This window comes from Nelusetta ayraudi, unplaced genomic scaffold (assembly GCF_046127955.1).
Source record: "Nelusetta ayraudi isolate G7.1 ecotype Tasmania unplaced genomic scaffold, CSIRO-AGI_Nayr_v1 ptg000143l, whole genome shotgun sequence".
Classification (NCBI taxonomy): Eukaryota; Metazoa; Chordata; class Actinopteri; order Tetraodontiformes; family Monacanthidae; genus Nelusetta; species Nelusetta ayraudi.
The window spans coordinates 437,038-458,793 of record NW_027466193.1 but is presented as its reverse complement, the minus strand read 5'-3'; the positions used below and the strand labels follow the sequence as shown (position 1 = coordinate 458,793).

Genomic DNA, 21,756 nt, shown 5'->3' with positions numbered 1-21,756 from the left:
TGATGAAAATGCCACGTTGTAAATTCACAGCTGAGAAAATCTGCTTTCACATCAACAGCTAAATGGTGGTTTGCGGTTTCGGAGACAACCAGATCCATGTGTGCTTGCGCTCCATTAAGGGTCGACGCGCACACATTAAGAGAAGGGCCGCGCCGTGTTTTAACATCTGACTGGGGGGGGGGGGGGGGGGGGTAGGAGAGGGTGAGAGCGCAACTGGGCCCACCCCCACCCACTCCGTGTCCCCCGCCCACCTATTCCAAAGAATCACCCCGCTAACCCGGCGCTCCGACACTCTCACCCCTCCACAACAGTCGAACAGGGGGACAAATACAAAATGCATGAGGGGTTAGGCTTCCTCATCTGTTCAATTTCCCCAACTATCACCCGGAGAGATTGCCTGGCGTGATGCGCTACCGCTGCCAAATTATCTCCCGAATGGGAAAAGTCCACTTCCCTCAGACGGAGGGGTGGGGAAGAAAAAGGCGGAGAGGAAAAAAAAAAATGTATATCCAAACTGGACGTCTGTCAAGTATTTCCAGCCCTATAATTGGGCCTAATAGTTTTGTACATTTTGACCTTTTGCCCGGTAAATTAATTTGATTCCTGTTGTCTTTTTAAAGGTTAGCCTTCAGGCGGCTTATTTTATTGGTCTGTTTCCCACCACATTGATTGAGCGCAGCTTACACCTGCGCGAGGATTAAACGGTTACGACCCTTCACAATGTTGTGTTGACAGGGTTGAGGAAACAATGGCGCTATAGTGCGGCTATTTGTGTTGCTCCCATGTTTGACCTTGTAAGAAACAACATCACGACTTCTGCCGCTTCCCCCGCCCGACGTTTGTTTTTTTTTTTTTATTTCCACACTATGGGCATAAAAACACAATGAAGTACAACACAAAGAGTCGTCCTTCACGGAGCGTCTGCTTTGAAGATGAGCACTTATTGAATTAATCACATGCACCCTTGCTGCAGTAACACTGTCTAATGTGATTAATTATTTCCCCCTGCCTTTAACAAAGAAGCCCATTGTGATTTCAAAAAAAGGAAGCACCACCTCCACGGACGCGTGTTGATAACATAATGTGATTGAAGCAGCAGAGCAAAGAAGCGGGAGATAAAAAGAAACAGCTTGGGGAGGGGGAAAAAAAATCAAAGCAAATAAATAAAGAAACTTAATGCCAGAATAAGCCCTCTTTTGGAAATTCAGAACAGTGACTGGCACGGGAGGTTTGCTTTTTGGGCACGGCCCCCTCATTTATTTCACAGTCTCCAATTTTAAGCTATTTTTTTCTTAAACTTCTCTGACAAAGGCACATGGCGGTAGTTTGATTAATGGAATGAGCTCAACGTGAAATGTAACGCTGCTGACGCTTTGGCTGCCAATTGAGGAAGCAGTCAGTCAAACAAAACTTGAGCTCCCGTCTGTTGGAGTGGATACCCCAGCCCCCCCCCCGACACACACACACACCCAGGCTGCTTCACAAGAGATATATAGTCATGTGAGCTTCCTCTTGCCCCCCCCCCCCCAACTTCAAATGTGGCGACTAGAAGCTAACACAATCTCGTTTTGACTTCAAGACATACGAATGTTTGTAACCGCAGTCTCTTATTTATCCTGTGATGATGTATCCTCTGTTTTGCAGCTTTTCCAGCAGGAAAAAAAAAAAAAAACTTCAGCTGACCTTCTTTCTCAGGCAGGTCATGACTAACGCTTGCTGTGCATGTCCCTGTTTCCAGAGAGCAGATATAGCGGTCGCGCCTCTCACCATTACGCTAGTTCGAGAAGAGGTGATAGACTTTTCCAAGCCCTTTATGAGCTTGGGCATCTCCATTATGATAAAGAAGCCCCAAAAGTCCAAGCCGGGCGTGTTCTCCTTCCTGGACCCGCTGGCCTATGAGATTTGGATGTGCATAGTGTTCGCCTACATTGGGGTGAGCGTGGTCTTGTTCCTGGTCAGTCGGTTCAGTCCATACGAGTGGAACCTGGAGGAACAAGACGAGACCAAAGACCCCCAGTCGCCACCCGACCCGCCCAATGACTTTGGCATCTTCAACTCACTCTGGTTCTCGCTGGGTGCCTTCATGCAGCAGGGCTGTGACATCTCGCCAAGGTGGGTCAGCATCGGTAGATTTCAGGCGGGCGGGAGAGGTTAAAAAATGAAATGTTCAAAAAGATGGCATTGTGAGTGAATTCACAGCTTGACTACAGCCATGTAATGTCCTCTCCTTCTGGACAGTCTTCATTTGAAGCTAAGCCCATTTTATTTTGTCGCTAAAATTAGACATTTAAATGAGTTTGCAAATGTCTGTGATTAACCGACACAGTAGCAGACAGCTTAATACTTTCCCTTGGCTAACAATTAACTCATCACTGAGAATGATTTTGAGCCAGTCGCAGTTTGTTTGGGGGAAAATGCCTCTTTTTTTTTAATTTTTTTTCAAATGCTCTCAATGTATCACGTTGACTGACAGGAAAACTCAAAACGACGACACAACTGGCAATCGGTGACTCTTGGCAGGCTGACGGGCTCCACGCGCCGGTGTAATTACACTCTGTGCTCCCGTGTCATCCGCACCCACCCCTCCCCCATTGCAGGTCACTGTCGGGGCGAATCGTGGGCGGAGTTTGGTGGTTCTTCACGCTCATCATCATCTCCTCCTACACGGCCAACTTGGCTGCCTTCCTCACAGTGGAGAGGATGGTGTCTCCCATAGAAAGCGCCGAAGATTTGGCCAAGCAGACAGAGATCGCATACGGCACTCTGGACTCAGGCTCCACAAAGGAGTTTTTTCGGGTGAGTGGTATCAGAAAAAAAGCATTTTAAGGAACAGCACACAGACAGGACCTTCCCGGGTCAGTCTGCGCTCAGCTTGAAATTTCCAGCCATGCAAATTGTATAAATGTTTTCGCAGTCGAGTCTCGTTGCATCACAACGAAAAAGAACTTGTGGAAGATACGCGATGCTCTCTCCCTTCCCTTGCAGCTTTTCCATTTTCCAAAGGTACGGCAATTTTGACCTCGAACGGGATTGCTCCAAATGAGGCCATTTTGACAAAGAGGCAGCTCTTGAACTCGTCAGGCACGAAAAAAAAAACTAAATCTCGAGCCGCCCATCCTAGAGGCTCTTGCGGCTATCAGCAGGAAAGCGCGGTAACAGCACAAGACGGCTCAGCGGTGATAAAAACAGGAGGCCAATCAAAGCGCCCGAGCGCCGGGGCCCAAACTCTAGACTGTTAGCTCCTGAAATATAATTAGCTAGCTGGCCGTGACTGGCAAATTGGACTTGATGAAGAGGCGCCGACGAGGTCAAGCCGAGTGGTCTGAAAGACGTCTCAGATGAAAAAAAGTAATGAGCGGCAATGTGAGGGACTGGCCGGGCAATTAAATCATAAATCAACCCAAATCTAGTACATTAGTCGCTCAAAGGCAACAGCCTGTTGCTGCATCTCACGACACAATGTGACTCGAATCTTCGCCGCTCCGCTCCGATGCTCTGACACTTCAGCTTATGGCGAGGCTACACGCGCGTCGCCCGACCCTTGGCCTTCGCACAGCAATAACTTTAAAAGGGAATTAATGAAACATCACAGCCTGCCACGGCAAAAAAAAAAAATGAAGAAGGCCCCGCGACAGTCTTTTATCTCACGCTCGTCATTACTCATCAGCGGGAGGGAAAGTTCTCATGTGCTGGCACGAAGAGCCGTCTGTCTGTCTGGCTGGCTGTCTGTCTGTTTGCGTCACCCACTGCGGCTCAAATTACTCCAGACAATGAAATGCAAAGTCACATTTGTGGAGTTTTTGTTTCGTTTTGTTTATTCGCCTGACAAACAGCGACATAATAGAGTTGTTTGATAACGAGAAAGACTTTTTAGACGAGACTTTTTTTTAGACTTAATATTCCGGGGGTTCCGCAGTCTTATCCACCTTACAGTACAAGCAGCAAGTGGATCACGATACATCCCCGAGGCTCCCGACATAAATATTCTGTAATTCAGTCTCCCACCAGCATGCCTGTCAGAACTTTTCCCTCTCTCCTTTGCTCAGGTGTACAGTGCACACAGCGTTGTGCGTCGCGGACACGGCAGATGCCAATTACGTCTAATTCATCCAGCTCGAGCAACGCGGGCTCTGCCATCAGAACAATCCCCCCGAGGTGGTCGCGGTATCGCGGTTTCCCTACGTTCTGTCTAATGAGCGTCCCACTTGGAGCTGCATTACGTCGAGTCTTCAGATCACACGCGACACGTGCGGACGGCCATTCCAAGAGACTTTTAATTAAAGCTATGCATGCAGGGGGGGGGGGGGGGATCCATCCTGATTAATAGGAGTTAAAGTTCTATTTCTGATCTGTTTTTTTTTTTCAGGAAACACATTCAGGTCTAATTAGAGCCACGTGAAATCAGCCAGCTGGAAATTCTAAATCAACTCCAGCGTTTCAAACAGGACATATGTCATTGACTCTGCTCGCCTCCCCGGCCCTTTAATTTTTGATGATCTCACCTGGTTCAGTTCACGAAGCTGCGCTGCCAACTAGAGCAACGTCTGGATCCTGGTGCGTTTGTACTTTCTCTGCAAGACAGGAAAGTAAGAGCCAGATGCAGGAATCTACTTTTCCTTTCGTTTGTTCCCTTCAGGGTCCGATGGTTCTTGCGATGAGCTCCATGCGTTTGGTCAGTGGAAATATGTAGTTCTGGACCAAAATCTTTCTCTGAATTTTGTTCTTCGGCCCACAGTCTGGACAAACGGCTCGTTAGCCAACAGCGAGCGGATTCATTTTGCAGTGTTTCTCTTCTGCGTTCGGCAACGTATTGGAGTAGATTCCCTCCTGGAGAAAATCTCGTCTCCGCTCTCGTTTGCCTTGCAAGCATGACAGCTGGCCTGGGAGCCCGCCGACGTGCCCGCCGGAAGCCCGACTGGCTCTGGGCACTTGGCTCGGCGGCTCTCGACGCACTTGGCGTCTTCACTTCTGCAGACTTTTTGCTGCTTGTTTTGGGCGCTTGCTCCCCTCCTCTGTGTTTCTTTACCAGGAGACAATGCCGGGGATAGCTTTAAGCCCTTGTGTTGTGTTGTGTTGTGCTGTGCTGTGGTTGTTTTTTTTGTTTTTTTTCTCCTCGCAGCAGCTGTCATGCGTCGGGCCGGCGCACCGCTGCGGTTTGGTCGATGGGTCCCCCATCTCTGCCACGGATGTTCACGTGGAGCCAGTCAAATGTTAGCGGTGCGGTGACTTGATAAGATAATCAGGAGCTGCAGAAGTGGAGTTCTGTTTATCCTCCCAGAGTCATTTTTTTTATCCCACGGAAGGCCGTTACATTTTTAGACGCACACTGACGGAGAAGCCGAGATCATGCTAATGGCCGGGATGATAAAATGGTGCTGATGCGGCTGTTTAATTAAGTGTAAAAGACCCGGGTGAGACCATCAAAGACGGCTGCGCCGCTGTTCCATCACCCACCTCATTTAACCGCGCAACAATGGAGGAATGCTAATTGCGCGGAAAAATGAGGCGAGCTACATTGTTTTGCGCTCACCTCATGAGATCGAGCCTCACCCAGAGCGCCGGGCATCGTGCATCTCTGCGGCGGCGGAGGTGGCGACAACAGCTTGAGTGCAGTCAGCGATACGTTTTTTTCCCCTCCTTTTTTTTTTTTTTTTACTAAGCGTGAAAATCAATTTCACGTCCGAGCTCTTAAAGCCCAGACGCTGTCGTGGCTTCTTCGCCGTCCAACATCGTGTTTAATAAGCGCCACTTAATGCACAGCAGACCTGCACTTGGCCGAGGAGCTGGAGGCGGGGGCGGGGGCGGACGGGGAGGCGGGAGGGGGCAGGGGAGGCATCAAGGAAAAGCAGGCAGGAACATTTTTTTTCTCTTCTTCTTCTGTAGGTTGCCCTGAAATCATATGCAGCACTTTTGTTACGATTCCCAAAGCTCCTGTCACAAAGTGCCTCGGTGCGGGGCTGAGTAAAGGCGAGGCCTCTTTAAAAATTAGAGGCTGCCCGCATGAAAGGGGCGAGCTGACAAAAGCGGTAATGAACTCGAGCAAACGCGGCCGAGCTACCTCAGAGGGAAAGCGCCGGCGTTAAAGGGCTCCCGCCGAAACTTTAGACGGGCGGCAGCTGGGCGCGGGAGCCGCTACTGGCGTCCAGCGAGGAGCATCAAAGAGTTGTGATTGGTATGCAGGCGGAGGCGTCCCGCACTTCAGTGACAAAGTGCACCTCCAGAGCCCTAACTTTCATTTTTGCATGCATAAAGCAAAGGTGCTCCGGGATGCAGAGGTGTCGAGGAAAAAAAAAAAAAAGTGATGATGTCCACAAACAAAGTGGCGCTCGGAGATGGCGGGGCGGACGCGGGGGAGGCTGTAATGAAAGCGAGGCGCGACACCGATGAAGCATAAAGAGCAGGCAGGCTGTGATTGGCCGCTGGACCGATGGTCTGGAAATGCAGCAGGACGCAGAGTCTTCAGGACGGACAGGGCCGAGGCTCTGAGCCTCACTTGTTTAAACAACACAAACAAGGACGTAACAATGATTTTGAATGATTTTACTATCTTAGCAGGCTACGCTATCATTAGCCTGTGGCGACAGGTGCTCCCAGCCTTTTGTTGTTTGTAGGCGCAGCGTTGGAAGAGGGAGAGGAAATTCCAAAACAAACTCCAAAGGCTCGGGAAGTAAAAAACGTTGCAAAAACTTTTTATTTTTTTCCCTGAAGTGTGATAAGGTGAATTTTATTTTTTTTTGCACACCTCTTTTACGTTTGTTTATGTTGCCCCCAAGTGGTAAAAAAAATAACACTCGCTCCAAGAAAGACACGCCCACAGCTTCGCCGCAAGCACGCGTGCCCAAATGTCTTCTTCCCAGCAACTTATTAAAGAAACATCTAGATGAAGCTAAGCAAATTACTTTTTTTAAAGCATTACAAAAAGAATATTAAAAACAAAACAGTGATTATTGCGCACCTGCGTACTACCTTACACAATCTTGACCGCAAATTTGCAAGAAAAATTCCATGCCTCAAAAAAACTAACTAAATGAATAAATAAATAAAATAAATGAATAAGAGGCAGATGCCTGCACCTAATTGCCTATTCCTGCAAACACTTCATCGGTATGTGCATGCATTAGCGCGCGCCTTCATATCTGCTTGCGATTTGGACGCGGTGATTTGACGAAGACTCCTGCTCAGACGAATAATAAGCAAGCCGGCCGGTTGCCTCCGGGGTCCCTGCGTCCTTGTCTCGCAAGAAGGCACGTCTTGTTCTCTTTATTCCTCGTGTTCGCTCAGCCGACAGGAAAGCAGACCCCTGTTTACCCTCCCGACTGTTACTATACACGCCGTCGGTGGAAACTCTGAAGCGGCTACAGACAGACTTGCCAGAGTGACACCCACATAGATGATGTAACCGCGTCAGTCGGCGGGGTTGGCCGAGACCGTCGGTTTAGGGAAGTTAATTGCGTAACGGGCAACACGGTGCGGCCGCTTCAGTTTAATTGGAGTCCATTAAAAAGGTGGAGACTACTTTTTCCTTTCTTTACATTTCGCACAACAGAAAGGAGGAGCAGCCGCTCTGCGTGTTGGGCCTGAGAGTCATTACACACAGCACTATGGTCTCAGATAGCAATAATGATACGGAAAGGATAAGAGTGTGTGTGTGTGTGTGTGTGTGTGGATATATATGTATATATATATATATGTATATATATATATATATATGTATATATATATATATATATATATATATATATATATATATATATATATATATATATATGTATATATACATATAGATACAATCTGTTTGAATCGTAAATGAGTGAATTGTGGCCCATGAGTGAAGGATTTAGTTTAAACGGAGGTGTGCGTAGACTCTCAATGCATACCAATGTCCACGCTTCGTTTCGCCAGCAATCAATATCCAAAAAGGCTCCGCCCCCACTCCCTCCTCTTCCCGCAACGCATGCTCACTCCATCTTGTTATTTTTTTTTGCCACGATCCGCCTTCAGCGTCTAAGTTGCCGTGGAATCAGCCCAGATAGGTTTCGGTTGCACTTCGTCACCACTCTGATATTGATGAATTGACTTCATAAAGCACTAAGGCAGCACACTCTGTCGCCCGTAATCAATAGCCAGATCCATTCTTTTCTCTTCATTTGAGGCATCTAGAACTTTGCACCGTGCGCACCAGATGAGCCTGCAGCCTCGGGGGAAATTGTCCTCCAAACTAGTGCCCTTTCCACGCTGTCTTGACAGATGCAATTCGAGCACACGTGACAAAACAGTCAACGAAAACATTAGCGCTAACGCACAGCCTGTTTTTCGCGTGGCAGGTCATTTGGATCGCACGTGGACAGCAGAGGTTTGTTTTTTGTTTGTTTTTTGCTTTTCATTTTAGTTCACGCTTGGCATTAACATTTGTCTCAAGAGGGCTTCCTCACTTGGCCACTCTGTATGTAAATAAGCAGGTGCACCTCAAAAGACGCAATGCAGCATATGAGTTGACGTAATATTAAACAAGGAATATCCATTATACAGTCTTTTAGACTTAGGTCTAACAAAGAGGACCCTCTTCAAAGCAATCTACAGTGTATCTCGGGTGCCTTGAGAGGTCGTCACCCGCCATCCTCAGCAACACGTTGAAAACAACAGGATGGCGCCGGCCCAACTTCAAGGCTCTTCCGTGCAGTCAGAGAACATTCATCACGCAGGCCTTTTAATTCATGTTTTGCTGCTTGTCTTATCTCATCCTCACCGATGGCCCGATGTTCTGTGACAAATGCCTCTAATCAAATTGTATACGATTACAGAGAGCCAGGCAAAGTACTTTCAGTGGGTCAAGGTTAATGCGTTTGTTTATTAATAGAAGTGCATTAGAGGAGGCTTTTATCAGTGCAGTTGGGTGATGAGTCTGCGTGCTGATTAGCATGTTTGGACGTGCTAAACCACAGCGCTGGTCGTGCATGAGGCATGATTAAAACGTTCTGTTTATCCTAAATAATTACCAGCGCTGCCACGTGATGTTTCAGTGGCATTTGGCCAGTTTTAAAGTATTTATCAATGTGCATACCCTACATGTGCATTGAATACAGTTAATTATTTCGACCAACAAACTCACTCTGCCCACTGTCAGTGCTTATCATTTTATGACTCACCATACCCGCAATGCCTCGATGGTCCTGGTCCCTAATGCACAATGGATGTCAACGGGGACGAAAAGCTTATTTTTACTGACAGCCAATACAGCTTGAAGGTCAATGTCCCAGAAGTATTTGCCCCTTAATGTATAAGGACTTGCCGGAGGGGACGAGGTGAATTAACTCCTTTCAACTTGTCAACGGTGGAAACAATGGTCAGTTGACTTTATGCAACTGTGTATCCGCAATGTTAATGTTAATAAGATGTGTTTTGTGTTTTAAGGGAGATTGGGTAAAGAGCACCACTTGGCTATATATAACGTCATAGTTTTGGTTACAATTACTGAAATTGAATAACCCTTAAATGTGACCTAACTAAAACTTGCAAGGTAAATACTGTAATCTCTATAGTACAGAAAATAGTAGATTATAGTGAGTTTAAGTATGTTAGCATGGCAGTATTAGCATGAAGTTCATTACAACTTTTGGGCTGATTTTGTGGTTGTAAATTACCAATGAACTGTTTACAAGTAAATTACCTACCTTCTTCAACTATAGATTTAAGTAGAGTTTGGTTTAAAGGCAAACAAAGGTGAGTGTCCTCAAAGACTGTTTCGGACAGTTCTGTCAGCCATATGTACAGATTCGACGCCGCTCTACTGAAAAAACATTTTGCTGTAGAGCAGATTTTTTTCGGTTTAGTCAGCTTTGAAAACCCTCCAACCCCTCCGTCTTTCTCTGGCCTTTACTAAAAGGAAGCCTATTTCTTTGTGAGATCCAATTTGCAGCACAGAGAGTGCCACTCGGGAACTGGTTCATCACTGCCTGGACTAGGATCTGTTCAAAGTGTGAAATGTCTGTGCCAAAATAAATCCAGCGGCATTGAATAATTTAACTGATGCTTATTATAGATAACGCTCAACTCCTACAGATTTTACAGGCTCACTAAGCCTGACCCTAGGCGGTGGGAAAAATGCACGCCTGTGTCACTTTATGATTGGCTGCCTTGTCTGTTTGAGCCGGCGCTCTTGTTCACCTCGCTCGCCTCCACCGCTCATTTCCCCTCAGTCACAGCGAGAGACGAAAAAGTGTTGCAGGAATGAATGTGTCTGATAAGTCTAAGTGTTTATGTATGTTTGCTCTCAATGTCAATTCACTATTACAAGGGTTCTATCTATCTATCCATCTATCTATTGCAGATAGATATACACATATATACATCCATACATGCATATATATATATATACACACACATATATAGGTCAATATACAGTCTGCATATCGCGTGTGAAAACATATTGCATGTTATTTTTATGCTGCACATCAGAAGTGCACTCATCTGTTACATTTGGTGGATTTAAGCCTCGGGCTACAAGGTCATATTTGAGAGTATGCGAAGAAGTGTGAGAGAGAGAGAGAGAGAGAGAGCATGTCTGCAGGAAAACATGTTTTTTGTAAATTCTTGTACTTCGTGATCTCGTGAAAAGAAAAAGAAAAGAAAAACTTCCCCCAGCAGTATTTTTTTCAGGAAGTATTTAAAGATATCACATCTCCCTTTTCCAGATGTCTATAAATACTTCACGGAATAAGTTTAAATAAGGGGATCATTAAGCACAAAAATACTACAAAATCCATGCAACGCATTCAGTTTGTGACTCTGCCCTAAACTCCATCTCTTCTCTTCCTTCTTTCTCTTCCCCAACACAGCGATCCAAAATAGCAGTGTATGAGAAGATGTGGTCGTACATGAAATCCGCCGAGCCCTCGGTGTTTGTTAAGACCACGCCAGACGGCGTAGCCCGGGTGCGCAAGTCAAAGGGCAAGTTCGCCTTTCTCCTCGAGTCCACCATGAACGAGTACATCGAGCAGCGCAAGCCGTGCGACACCATGAAAGTGGGCGGGAACCTCGACTCCAAAGGCTACGGAGTGGCGACGCCAAAAGGCTCAGCATTAAGGTGGGTGGAATAATATAACAATATTGTCCATGTTGTTATAGTATTCCACCTACCCTGATGTCCCCGTGTTGTAACTGTCTTCTTGTTTGTTTGTTTTTTTTTTAACCGGACACAGAGGTAACGGTGGTATGCTTTTAAATGTGCCTTACACCAAGCTAAACCATGATAACTCAGTGTTCTTGTGCGTAATATATATGCCGCTAAGAAGAGTCGAATCCAGTCGACGAGGCTAAAGCTAACGATCAGCCCATATTTGTGTCTCTCTTACTGTTGCTCTTCTCTACCCTTCGATCTCCTCCTTCTGTCTGCTGTCCTACCTGACTGTTGTGTTGTCACTTTTAATTTAACAGTTCAATGGTTTTTCAATTTAGCCTTTCAAAGCTGCGCTGCCACTTGTGACGAATGCTAATTGCATGATCTTTGTTGTTGTTACTTTTTCTTCTCAATGACAAGTGTCCCCTTCCCGCACACTTCAATTTATGAACTACGTTTAAAAAAAAAAAGCCCTTCATGCCACCTTTATTTTTAGAAGATTTAACACTGTCTCTACCTCATATAAGCCGTTTCTATCCCCCCTATATTCCTTCAATTCTTCAGCAATTTGTCCTCCCCTAGAAGCACTTTGATTAATAGATACTGTGCATAATACCCTTCTTTAGTGATGGTAGTCCCACTACCATGACCTATCAGTACAATGACAAGTATAATTTCACTATGCATTAGATTTCTCACGGACCTGTGCATTTTCTTACAAGTTATGTTTTATCGTTTCAAGAAATGCTGTTAACCTGGCAGTTTTAAAACTGAATGAGCAAGGCCTCTTGGACAAATTGAAAAACAAATGGTGGTACGACAAGGGAGAGTGCGGCAGCGGGGGAGGTGACTCCAAGGTCAGCCTCGATGTCACCACAATCGGGTACCATAGTGCAGAGTAATCGGCAAGGCTGTTGCAACCAACCAACCAACCAACCAACCAACCAACCAAGTTGCCACCCATAGGCCCTGAACAACCTGCTGCTGTCCCACAGCAGATTACCAGACCAGAAGTTTTAGCAACTCAGATCCAACAAAGAAGCCTCAGATCAAACCAACAGAAAAAAGAACGATTCATAATAATTTAGCATGTAATGTCTATAGAGATGGAAAATCAGAGTAGAGATTCTAAAGTGAATGTCTCTGCCCTACATTTGTGGAAGGATTGAATCTGTCTGTTCACTCCTACACAAGTGTGAGGCAGCTCAACACAAGTAAGGAACCAACAGAATGTCAATGGATCTTTTCCAGTTAATTTAAATGTGTGCTGGTTAATCCTCGAAGGAAGTTGTCAAGTCTTATAGTTACGCAATACGGCTCCCCTGAGCATTAAATTACGCCAGTTCCAGTAGAGTACCAGTCTTTGCAGGAATATCCCGGTATACCTGCTTTAACGCAGCAACACTGGGCCCAGGATGGATCAGTGAGTTCCAAGTCGACGCAATGAATTCGCCTCAAAAGTCCGTTGAGCTGTGAGGAAAGCAAGGGAAACAGCGGCGTCTTGAGGGGACTAAGCATTTCAGGCAAACGTGAGAATTCTAATTAAAAACAAAAGCGATGAGATTCCTTCCTTAATGAGTCAGCTGATAACCTGCCGGTGCTCCAGACATACTGCATGCACCCCCTCCCTTCCGCTCCCTCCTTGACTCATTATGAAACCCGGCTGTTGACCATCTTGACCGTCAGATCTTTCCCTCTTCCTTTGTGGTGACCAAAGTGTCCTCCACTCTGAATCACGCAGCGTGAAGCCGTGACGATCCCAGTCTACAGTCTTTGTCATGAAGCATCGTGGGATTTTTTTTTTTTTGTTGCAGGAATACTCGCAGGCCACTAAGCATTGTACTCATCACAATGCACGTCAATTTAATGACAAATGACGCTGTCAAAGCATGTGTGATTATACAGGTCAGGTAATTGGTCAGATTACAGGAAGTTCCGCAAAAGACTATAGATCTTTATCGTTCCTCGCCTGAAGTCATTTGTCATGGATTGGCTGGGACAACGATGGAAACCGGCGGTAGAGCTGCCGCCCCATGCAACATACATCAAAGATTTGTCTTATGAAAAAGCCTGTGGCTAGTTCCTTTTTCGCGAAACTAGCCACAGTGCAAACACTGCGAGAAGTGTGTTTGCACTGCGAAGGTCGCGGAGGGTCTCCAGTCGTTTAGCTCAGGAGGCTGCCGAGAGCTTGTTCTCCGGAGGACCTCGCAAGCGTCTGCCTTGATTTCTCTCTTTGACTACGCTCAGGTATGTACCGTCTGCCTGCACCCCCGGCGCTCGGGTCGCTCCGCGCCGACCGTGTGCATCGCTCGGGCGCCCCCTCCGTCCGGTTGGCCGATCTGTGTTCCAGCAGACACGCCGGAGAGTCCCATGCAGCCGCTCGCACGTCTGCTTGCGCTCGGAAAAACAGCTCCTTATTTGCCTCAGGCACAGCGGCGCAGTGCAGGCCCGACCACCCCTCTCCCTCCTTTATCGAGTTTCAGACACGGAGCATGTTACCGGGTAATTGCACTGTTAATCAATGTCTCTCCAAGCCGAGACAATAGTGTGATCTTCACAGTCCGTTTCTTCAGATTGGCTATGAGGGACATACAGTGGTGTAATCTCCTCTCAGTGTATTATGCATTGCTTGGAAACCCTGCAGGGACAGTGTGATCAGGTGGTCGTCAGGATACCCATTTATCAATGGACCTCCCCCCGCCCCCCTCCTCTTTTACACAGAGCCACTGAGCTAAGGCCACAATATTATTTTAAAGATTACAGAATATCCATTACATTAATACAGTGCAAGCCAGGGCATGATGAAATGCTCGCGTTAGCTTTTGAGTGTTTTAATGAGATACACTTGTGCTCATTTAAAAACATTAGTGTAGCGTAATGGCACGCTGTACCTCCAAGCACAGTGCAGTGCAGGCAAGTGGTCAGAGCTCCTTCTGTTCATTATTGCAAATTGAATTTGACTGCACTAAAATCACTACCTACAAAAATTCATAGGTTGTTTAATTCAATATCAACACTAAGTTGCCAAGTGGCGGGCTTTAGTCATAGGTACAATGAAAAGATTCTTTGGAAAAAGCCTGAGCCCCTCAGATGTGTACCTCTACAAAAAACACAATTAATCTTATTCCGCCACAGACGGCAGGAAAGAGCTGTGTTAGACATCCGATTATGCAGCTTCAGGCAAACACGAGAGGAATTATTGCGCTGATACTTTTTGAGCTCAGTCCTGCAGCTCTCCGCAGTTTCGGTCGGACACACTTCCTCTGACACTAATCTGGCGTAATTGGGAGATAAGGTTTTTCTTAGCGATATGTCAGGATAGAACCACACAAGAATTAATTAAGCTTCCACTTTCGGGGCAAAGCCGCGCTGATATGAAATTGGATGTAATACCTCCCAGAATTGATTGTTGTCATGCCGGTGACAGTAGCATTAGCCATCGCGAGATTAAACAGACGTTGTGGAATTTCTGAAGGTGATGTCGGGAATAGAACGTGTTCTGTTTTGCTTTTTTTTTTTTTTTTCTGCTGGTAAATCTGAAGCTTCTGTTGGACTGAACTTGTCATCTTCAGGTACCCCCCACCTCCCCACATCCCTTCCCCCCAAAAAATAAGAAGTGCCCAGTGAATTGGTCATCACAGACTTGCAGATTGTACTTTCGGTACCTGCTCGTCACCGTGCTAACAGCGTCTGCCGATTACTCGAAGCGATACGGGCAGGTCCTGGCTCTAGACTAGGGGTTCTGGAGGTAATAGGTAGAATGCCTGCTCTCTGTCATGTTGATCCGGCCAGGATCCCTGCTTTATCGCTTTGTAAAGTATGTAGTAGTTTAAAGTTGAATAACATAAAATAACATATTATAATGTTATTTATGTTATTTCCCACGTGAAGAACTCCTGTAAACCTTGCAGTATTGAAACTCAGTGAACAAGGCATCTTAGACAAGCTGAAAAACAAATGGTGGTACGATAAGGGTGAATGTGGAACCAAGGACTCTGGAAGTAAGGTCAGTCGCTGCAGGTCTTTTGTACTGATTCCAAATTGCATTTTGACGTGCTGTTCACATGCAAGACAAGACTTCTCTGACATCAGTAGACTATATTTTCTTTGTTTGCTCACACATATTTTTCCTTTTTTCCCCCCGTCAACTATTTTTAGTTTTTCTGCCACAAACTGTAACTCAGTTTCCATGTGGCTCTCAACAAAAGGCACTGCTCCCCCCAAAGCCATTCTTCTTCTTTTTCATGCCACAAAAATTAAGTGCTTTTTGATGCCATTTAAATTCTAGCGACCTTTTTTTTTTTCTTCTTTTTCTCCATGTTTGAAAACCGTAATGTTAATGCTGTGGGGGGGCGCCAAAGTGCCTTTCAGATAGACTCTGTTTTAATCTCCGCAGTAAACATTTGTTGATAAATGCTTTTTGCTCATTTTCCACTCTTGACATTCATGATCTTTTGACCATTATGCTGCTGTTTCTATTTACCAAACTGTTAATGAAAATTTGATTTATTTGTGTTGTTACTACTTTGCACCGAGACGCGTCTATTAGATTCTTTGGCCTCCTGTGGTGTGATGAGCAAGCAAAGCTTCTTATTGTGATGAGTTACTCGTGCGAGCGGCGAGGACGCCGTAGGGTGTCCTCTTAATCTTGTGGCCGCCTGGAGCTGAGGCTGGAGGCTCCGCTCGCACATTACAAGAAGCCGAGGAATATAATAAACTGGCTCTTTAACCCTCTGAGACCAGCAGGCCACACGTCAGCTCACAGGTCAGGGTTTCGCAAGAGTAGGATACTTTATTTTAGGCTCACGGGGTTAAACTGCAAATAGTAAAACTCTAATGAACAAATTTTTAACGAATATGTTTGGCAGGTAAGCAGCAGCAAAATGGTTTGATGATTACTTTTTTTTAACAAAAAAATAAAAAAAATTGAGCTTATATTCATCGATGAACTAGAATGAACTGTATGACAGTGTTGCCAAGAGAGAACGTGTCGCACAGAGATTTGAGAACAACAAAAGACAGGGATTCTTTTTTCTTTTTTTTTTTTCTTCTTTTTTTTTTTTTAAGAGCTACAGACCTATGCGATACTGACCACCTTCCTAAAATGGTCAAGAGCAGAAACAATTTAAGGCCAGGTCCTCACATATACAGATATTTTTCAAAATGTGTATTTTTCTATGCATTTTAGCCATATATTTTTATATATATATATATATATATATTTTTGCAGCTGTACGCAGCTTTGCGTTAAGCAAAAAAAACAAACATGTGTGGCAGCACGCTGTGCTGTCACAGCTCAAATTGGAAAAAAAATATATATTATTTATTTGAACGGGACATTACTTATCAATCAATGTAAACACAAATCACTTGTTATTTTCAGGCTAGCCAGAGCTACTTTTCTGACCAGCTTTTGTTTTTCTTCTGCTGTTATGTTACGAGAGGAAAACTTATCGCACATGTTTAGAAATCTTTCTCTCAGGTATCAAATTTACTGTTTATTGCGTGGTCTGACAGACCAATAGCTTGTTCGAGTCTTATAGAAAAGGGTTGTTTTTCTTTTGTCAAATGCTCTTGAGTGGACAGCATAAATGACTAGGGAAATACATTTTTAGAAAAACATCTGTATATTTGTCGACGTGGCGTTAAAGATGTAGGGAAGAGAAGGGAGAGGTTGACATTTATGATAGTCTTTCTACTTAGAGAAGTTGCTCAATATATCCAGATAGCCAAAGTTGGGGGGAAACAGTAGTGCAGTGTTAGCACCTCAGTATATCTTCAGTTTTTGAGATAGTAAATTAGGATATTAATGCACTGAAGGAGGTTTTAAGTCAATGCAAGGCTCAGTTTGAAGGGCGCAGGCTGCTTTTTGTTTTTGCTGCCATCAACACCACCGCAAAACCCCTTAACCGTGTTCTTCACTTTCCCCCAGGACAAGACAAGTGCTCTCAGCCTAAGCAATGTGGCTGGTGTCTTCTATATTCTGGTCGGAGGGCTGGGGCTGGCCATGATGGTGGCCCTCATAGAATTCTGTTATAAGTCACGGCAAGAAACCAAACGGCTGAAATTGGCCAAGAATGCTCAGAATTTTAAGCCGACTCCTCCGACCAACACCCAGAACTTTGCCACATACAGGGAAGGCTACAACGTGTACGGAACTGAGAGCGTAAAGATCTAGAGGTACGTCGACGCCGCTGTCCACAAGTTCCGTGCGACGAAACATTCAGCTCGCCGCCACACCGGCCGCGGTAAATAATGCATTTGCCTGTGAGCCGCCGCAACACGGTCGCCGCTTGTGCGATTGTTTATGGTTGTCATGTCGGGGCACGGCGGAACACACACAACGCCAGCCTGAGTGCAGAACTGTGGAGTGTTGTGTTTTTCGCCGGGATAAAGCCTCGGGATACCGCCAAGGCTGCAACACGGCGTAGTTTCAGCCGTTTGCCAGATGGATCCCCCCTCTTGTTTTGTGCAGCGGTGCAGAACTGCTGCGCGTTGGTTTCGTCAGCGATGCTAACGAAATATCTGTCGCGGCTCTAAACGTGTTTAGTGGAGCACTTTTCTCAATCTCCGTCTCAATTCTCGGCCCTCTCTTCGCCCTCAGAGTTTGTACGCTGGCTAGCGGCGATCGAACGTAACCGTGCTGAACGTACATATTCATTAACCGTAAGTGTTCTTTTAGTAGGTAGCCTTCAGTTAATACAGCTAACGTCAAACGTCAAATGACTCCTCCCTATGACGACTTGTTTTTTAGCATTTTGCATCAAATAAAGAGACTCCCTTTAATTGTCGTCTCTTGACATTTTAACGTCAAAAAAAAAGGTTGCGCAAGCGTTCCTTTTGAGTCTTTTTGTATGGCTAGCGTCTGTTTACGAAGACCATTTTCAATCGGTTCCCGTCCTTGAACTCCTTAAGGAAGATAAACTACGGCTGTGGCTGCGCTGTGGAAAAATGTGCCGTGCGTTCTCGACTAATTTTATCTGACATTTTGCGCTGGGTTAAGGCGGGTGCGAGCAGTTTCCCGAGCTGAATCTCCAGCAACCTCCCGCTGTGTTTGGAAACGCTGACAAGAGCGGCGAGAGCGAATCCAATCGCTGCTCTTTTTAACTTGGGTAATCCGCAGAACGCTGCAAAAACTCCTACGGAATCCCAAAATACCCGTGCGTAGTTACTCCGCGCAGCTCCACAGCACAGTGAAACGGCGCTGAACCAAACAAAAGGGGGGCATACCTCAAGAATCAAACATGTCGCAGCCGGATAAACATTTGCTGTTGTGCGATCAGTGCGATTACGAGCGCTCCGATGTTCGTCTCAAGCATGTGACGGTTCCGTTTGGAATCGGGGCTTCACATTTAGAAGCCCTTGACTTGACTTGATGAAATTTTCCGACAGACAGGCTAGGGCGCGACGTTGATTTGTTTTTTTTCGGCCACCGTTTCCTTTCCTGTCCCCCGTCTTACGCACGATACGACGCACTCGGACGCGACCTCGGAGGCCGTTTTTTGTATCTTACTCATGAAACATGAGTCATACATTACTCCTGTAAATAATAAAAATCTCTTCTTCTCTCTCCCCTGTATGTTGACACAGGTTTAAGAAACGTTTCCATTGTCCCTTACAACTGTGACTAAACATCTGTGAAAGGACGGGATAACGGAGGGAGGGGAAAGGGAGGGGGGGGATTGAGCTCCGAGCCAAATCCTCTCAGGCAGACACGGCACGATAATCTGCAATGACGACACGACTGGACCGGTCAAGGGAAGAGCGATGCGGCTCCCTCCTCTCAGTGCCTTATGGGAACTCTGAGTCCAACCAATGCAACTCATTCACGACGATATGTTTGCTTTGTTTCTTTTTTGTTTTGTTTTGTTTTTTGTTTTGTTTTTTTTGTTCTTGTCGTTGTTGTCGTTGCTTGAATCATACAAAAAGGAAGACGAATGGTGCAGTGGTTCATATATACATGGATCTGTGTATATATGCCATGCATGCGTGCGTGCGTGTTTCAATTTTTTTTTTTCTTTTTTTTTTTTTTGCGTGTCACAGCGGATGAACAAATGAGAGAACTAAAGCCATCACTTGCAAACCCTAAGCACATTTTGAAGTGCCAGAGCCGGACGAGGACGAACCTGAAATGACTGAACTGCATCTAATTGTTTGTTAGTTTGTTTTTCTCTGTGATCGACATTGTCAGGCGGCGGCGGCGGCGACGACGACGACGGCGACTTCATCCTCCTGCTGCCAGATTTTTCGCTGGTCGTTACGTGTTTGAAACATTTTACTAGAACCTACTCAGTGCACTGTAAGACACTGGCTATTATTAGACAATAGTTTTTTATACTGCTGCGGGCCACTCGCCGTGACCTTGTACTCGTTTTCAAAGAGATTTAAACTTGACTGACTGGTGAGAGCGGAATTGCCACTGAGCCCCCTGGAAAAAAAAAAAAAAAAATCAGCCTGTTGTTTCTACTCTGAACTCTGGTGCTGCTGCCACTGTTTGTCTGAACGTCCGATGAGGGAACGAGACCCGGTTTGGCTCCGAGCAAACCCGGTCACGGTCCGCACTTTCAGTACTGCCAAGATTGGGTTTTGTATGACAATGAGTGTGGAGAAAAGGAAACAGTTCCTCACGCTTGAGTGGAAAAATATATACATGTTCGTGATTTTACAGTTTGTAAAATATCAAACGGAGCTTCGTCTCTCCAAAAAAAAAAAAAGAAGTATTTTCCCTGAAGTTAAGAGTTTGATGTATACGAAAAGTAAAAACCAAACAATAAAAGGGTAATTCAACTGTAGATTAACTGCAATCCGACTACAGGATAACAGTAATGGCTTTTAAATGGTAGTATTTTTGGATTACCGTATATTTTGAATCAGCGGTTGCACACTTTTCTCGTCTTTCAATGAGCTGCGGTTTGCTTCCAATTTGATTTCCTTTTAACGAGCATTACAGTGTTTGGTGACTCCACTTAGTAAAGGACACGTAAACAGAAAATAGATTTATACAAGGTTAAAGCAGGGCGAGTGCCTGAAGCTTAGCACATTTCCATGTCGCCGTTCTGTTTTTGTTTTTTTTTTGTTCCAAAAAGACTGTGATTCCATAGGATTTAGGAAGAGAATTATCTAATCACCTGAGACTATGGGCTGATAGTTTTATATATAACGTATAAAGAAAACATTGACAGTGTGGAGAAAAATCCAGGACAGTTAAAAGACTGTGTACATTTAGATAAAGGAGAACTATTTATATCACACGAGGAAAGACTGCCACCCTCCTCCCCCTTTATTTGACTTTGATTTTCAGAGAAACTGCATGTGGAAAAAAAAATTACAAAAAAAAAAAAATATTCAGTGACGCTTTGACAAGCTCTGCTACTCACACAGCCGACCCTGGGATTTTAACGCTAGAAAGCAAAAGACCTGGTTATTTTGTTCTGAATCAGTTTTTCACCCTCTTTTTTTATTTATCCGTCCTGGATTTTATGCCTCACCTCTCCGCAAAAAAGAAGCAGAGAATAAAAAAAAAGCGAAGATTGCCAGGCACAGTAGCGGGTACGACAAAAGAAAAAAAAAGCCAATTAAAGCGAGAGATGCATGCATAATTTGCTCAACCCCTCGTTAGCGAGGGCGCTGTACAGAGAATTTTAATACATTTTGTAAATAAAATGTACAGAAACGCTCACGGGTCTGAGTTTGTGTTTTATTCCGTCTCGCCGTCTGCACAGCGTCTGCGTCCAAACTGCTTGAAATCGCACCGCAAAGGCATGGTCTCCTGAGTGGGCCGGAACCTCTTGCGGAGACGTCCGCGGCCTGCGTAAACGCTCCCGTATTGAGCCGTTAGCCGGCGGAAGTGTGTGTGTGTGTGTGTGTGTGTGTGTGTGTGTGCACGGCTCGGGTCAATAGTTATCACCATCCGTCACGCTGGCGCTCCCCGGCCTTGCCGCCCGTGATTGACAGATCCATCGACAGCGCCGTCCCTCCTCCGTCGTTCTCCCTCCGTCTCAATAAAACGGTACATGACACCATCAAACTTTTATCACCGCCGCCGCTAATTGCTCCGAGGGCGTTCATGGCGGCAACGAGCCGCGGCAGGCGTTTGTTTTTGTTTTTGTTTTTTTTTTTTTGGGGGGGGGGGGGGTTCAGCCTTCAAAATCCTTTTCTTTGACCCTTTTTTGTTTGTTTTTGTTTTTTTCTTCCCCCGCCGTGGACAACGAGGCGAAACGTCGAAGCCCGGCTTGTTTGTGAGAATGCTGAGAATAAAACAGTCACACAGCAGATCCAGTCCAGACGATCCGCGTCCACCCAATTGGTCTCTGTGGCCGCGTGTTGCTGCCAGTTGTTGCACAGTGTCGTAGCTCAAATAGCAAATCCAATAAACATTGCAAGAAGGCCTCTCTTTTTTGTGTCCCCACCCTCTCACTTTGCGGCTGCAGGACGCTGTGATTCAGGGCTGTTGTCTGCGGCAGTCCGCTGGAACTGACTCCAGCTGTACACAGAACTACTGTACCATCCAAACAACCCCATTTTCTGACAAAACATAAAAGGTTTTTTTTTTTTTTTATGTTTGTTTTTCCTTTGCCTCTGCGCCTCACCCCCTCTTTTTTTTTTTTTTTTTTTTTTTGTTCTTGTGGTTGTTATGCCTG

At 45.5% G+C, this 21,756-nt stretch overlaps 1 protein-coding gene across 2 annotated transcripts in view; it reads left to right on the top strand.

The window, feature by feature from the left end:
• Nucleotides 1–20,793, top strand: part of LOC142879719 (glutamate receptor 3) — an 86,629-nt gene extending 65,836 nt beyond the window's left edge. The window contains exons 11-16 of one of the 2 annotated variants that reach the window (XM_076013130.1): nucleotides 1,739–2,112; nucleotides 2,598–2,796; nucleotides 10,836–11,083; nucleotides 15,008–15,122; nucleotides 17,049–17,296; nucleotides 18,707–20,793. In XM_076013130.1, coding sequence (XP_075869245.1) covers nucleotides 1,739–2,112; nucleotides 2,598–2,796; nucleotides 10,836–11,083; nucleotides 15,008–15,122; nucleotides 17,049–17,294 — 1,182 coding nt within the window. In that variant the 3' untranslated portion in view covers nucleotides 17,295–17,296; nucleotides 18,707–20,793. Of the gene's footprint in view, nucleotides 1–1,738; nucleotides 2,113–2,597; nucleotides 2,797–10,835; nucleotides 11,084–11,858; nucleotides 11,974–15,007; nucleotides 15,123–17,048; nucleotides 17,297–18,706 lie in introns of both variants that reach the window. The other variant, XM_076013129.1, reaches the window with a different exon arrangement.
• The last annotated feature ends 963 nt before the right edge of the window (nucleotides 20,794–21,756 follow it).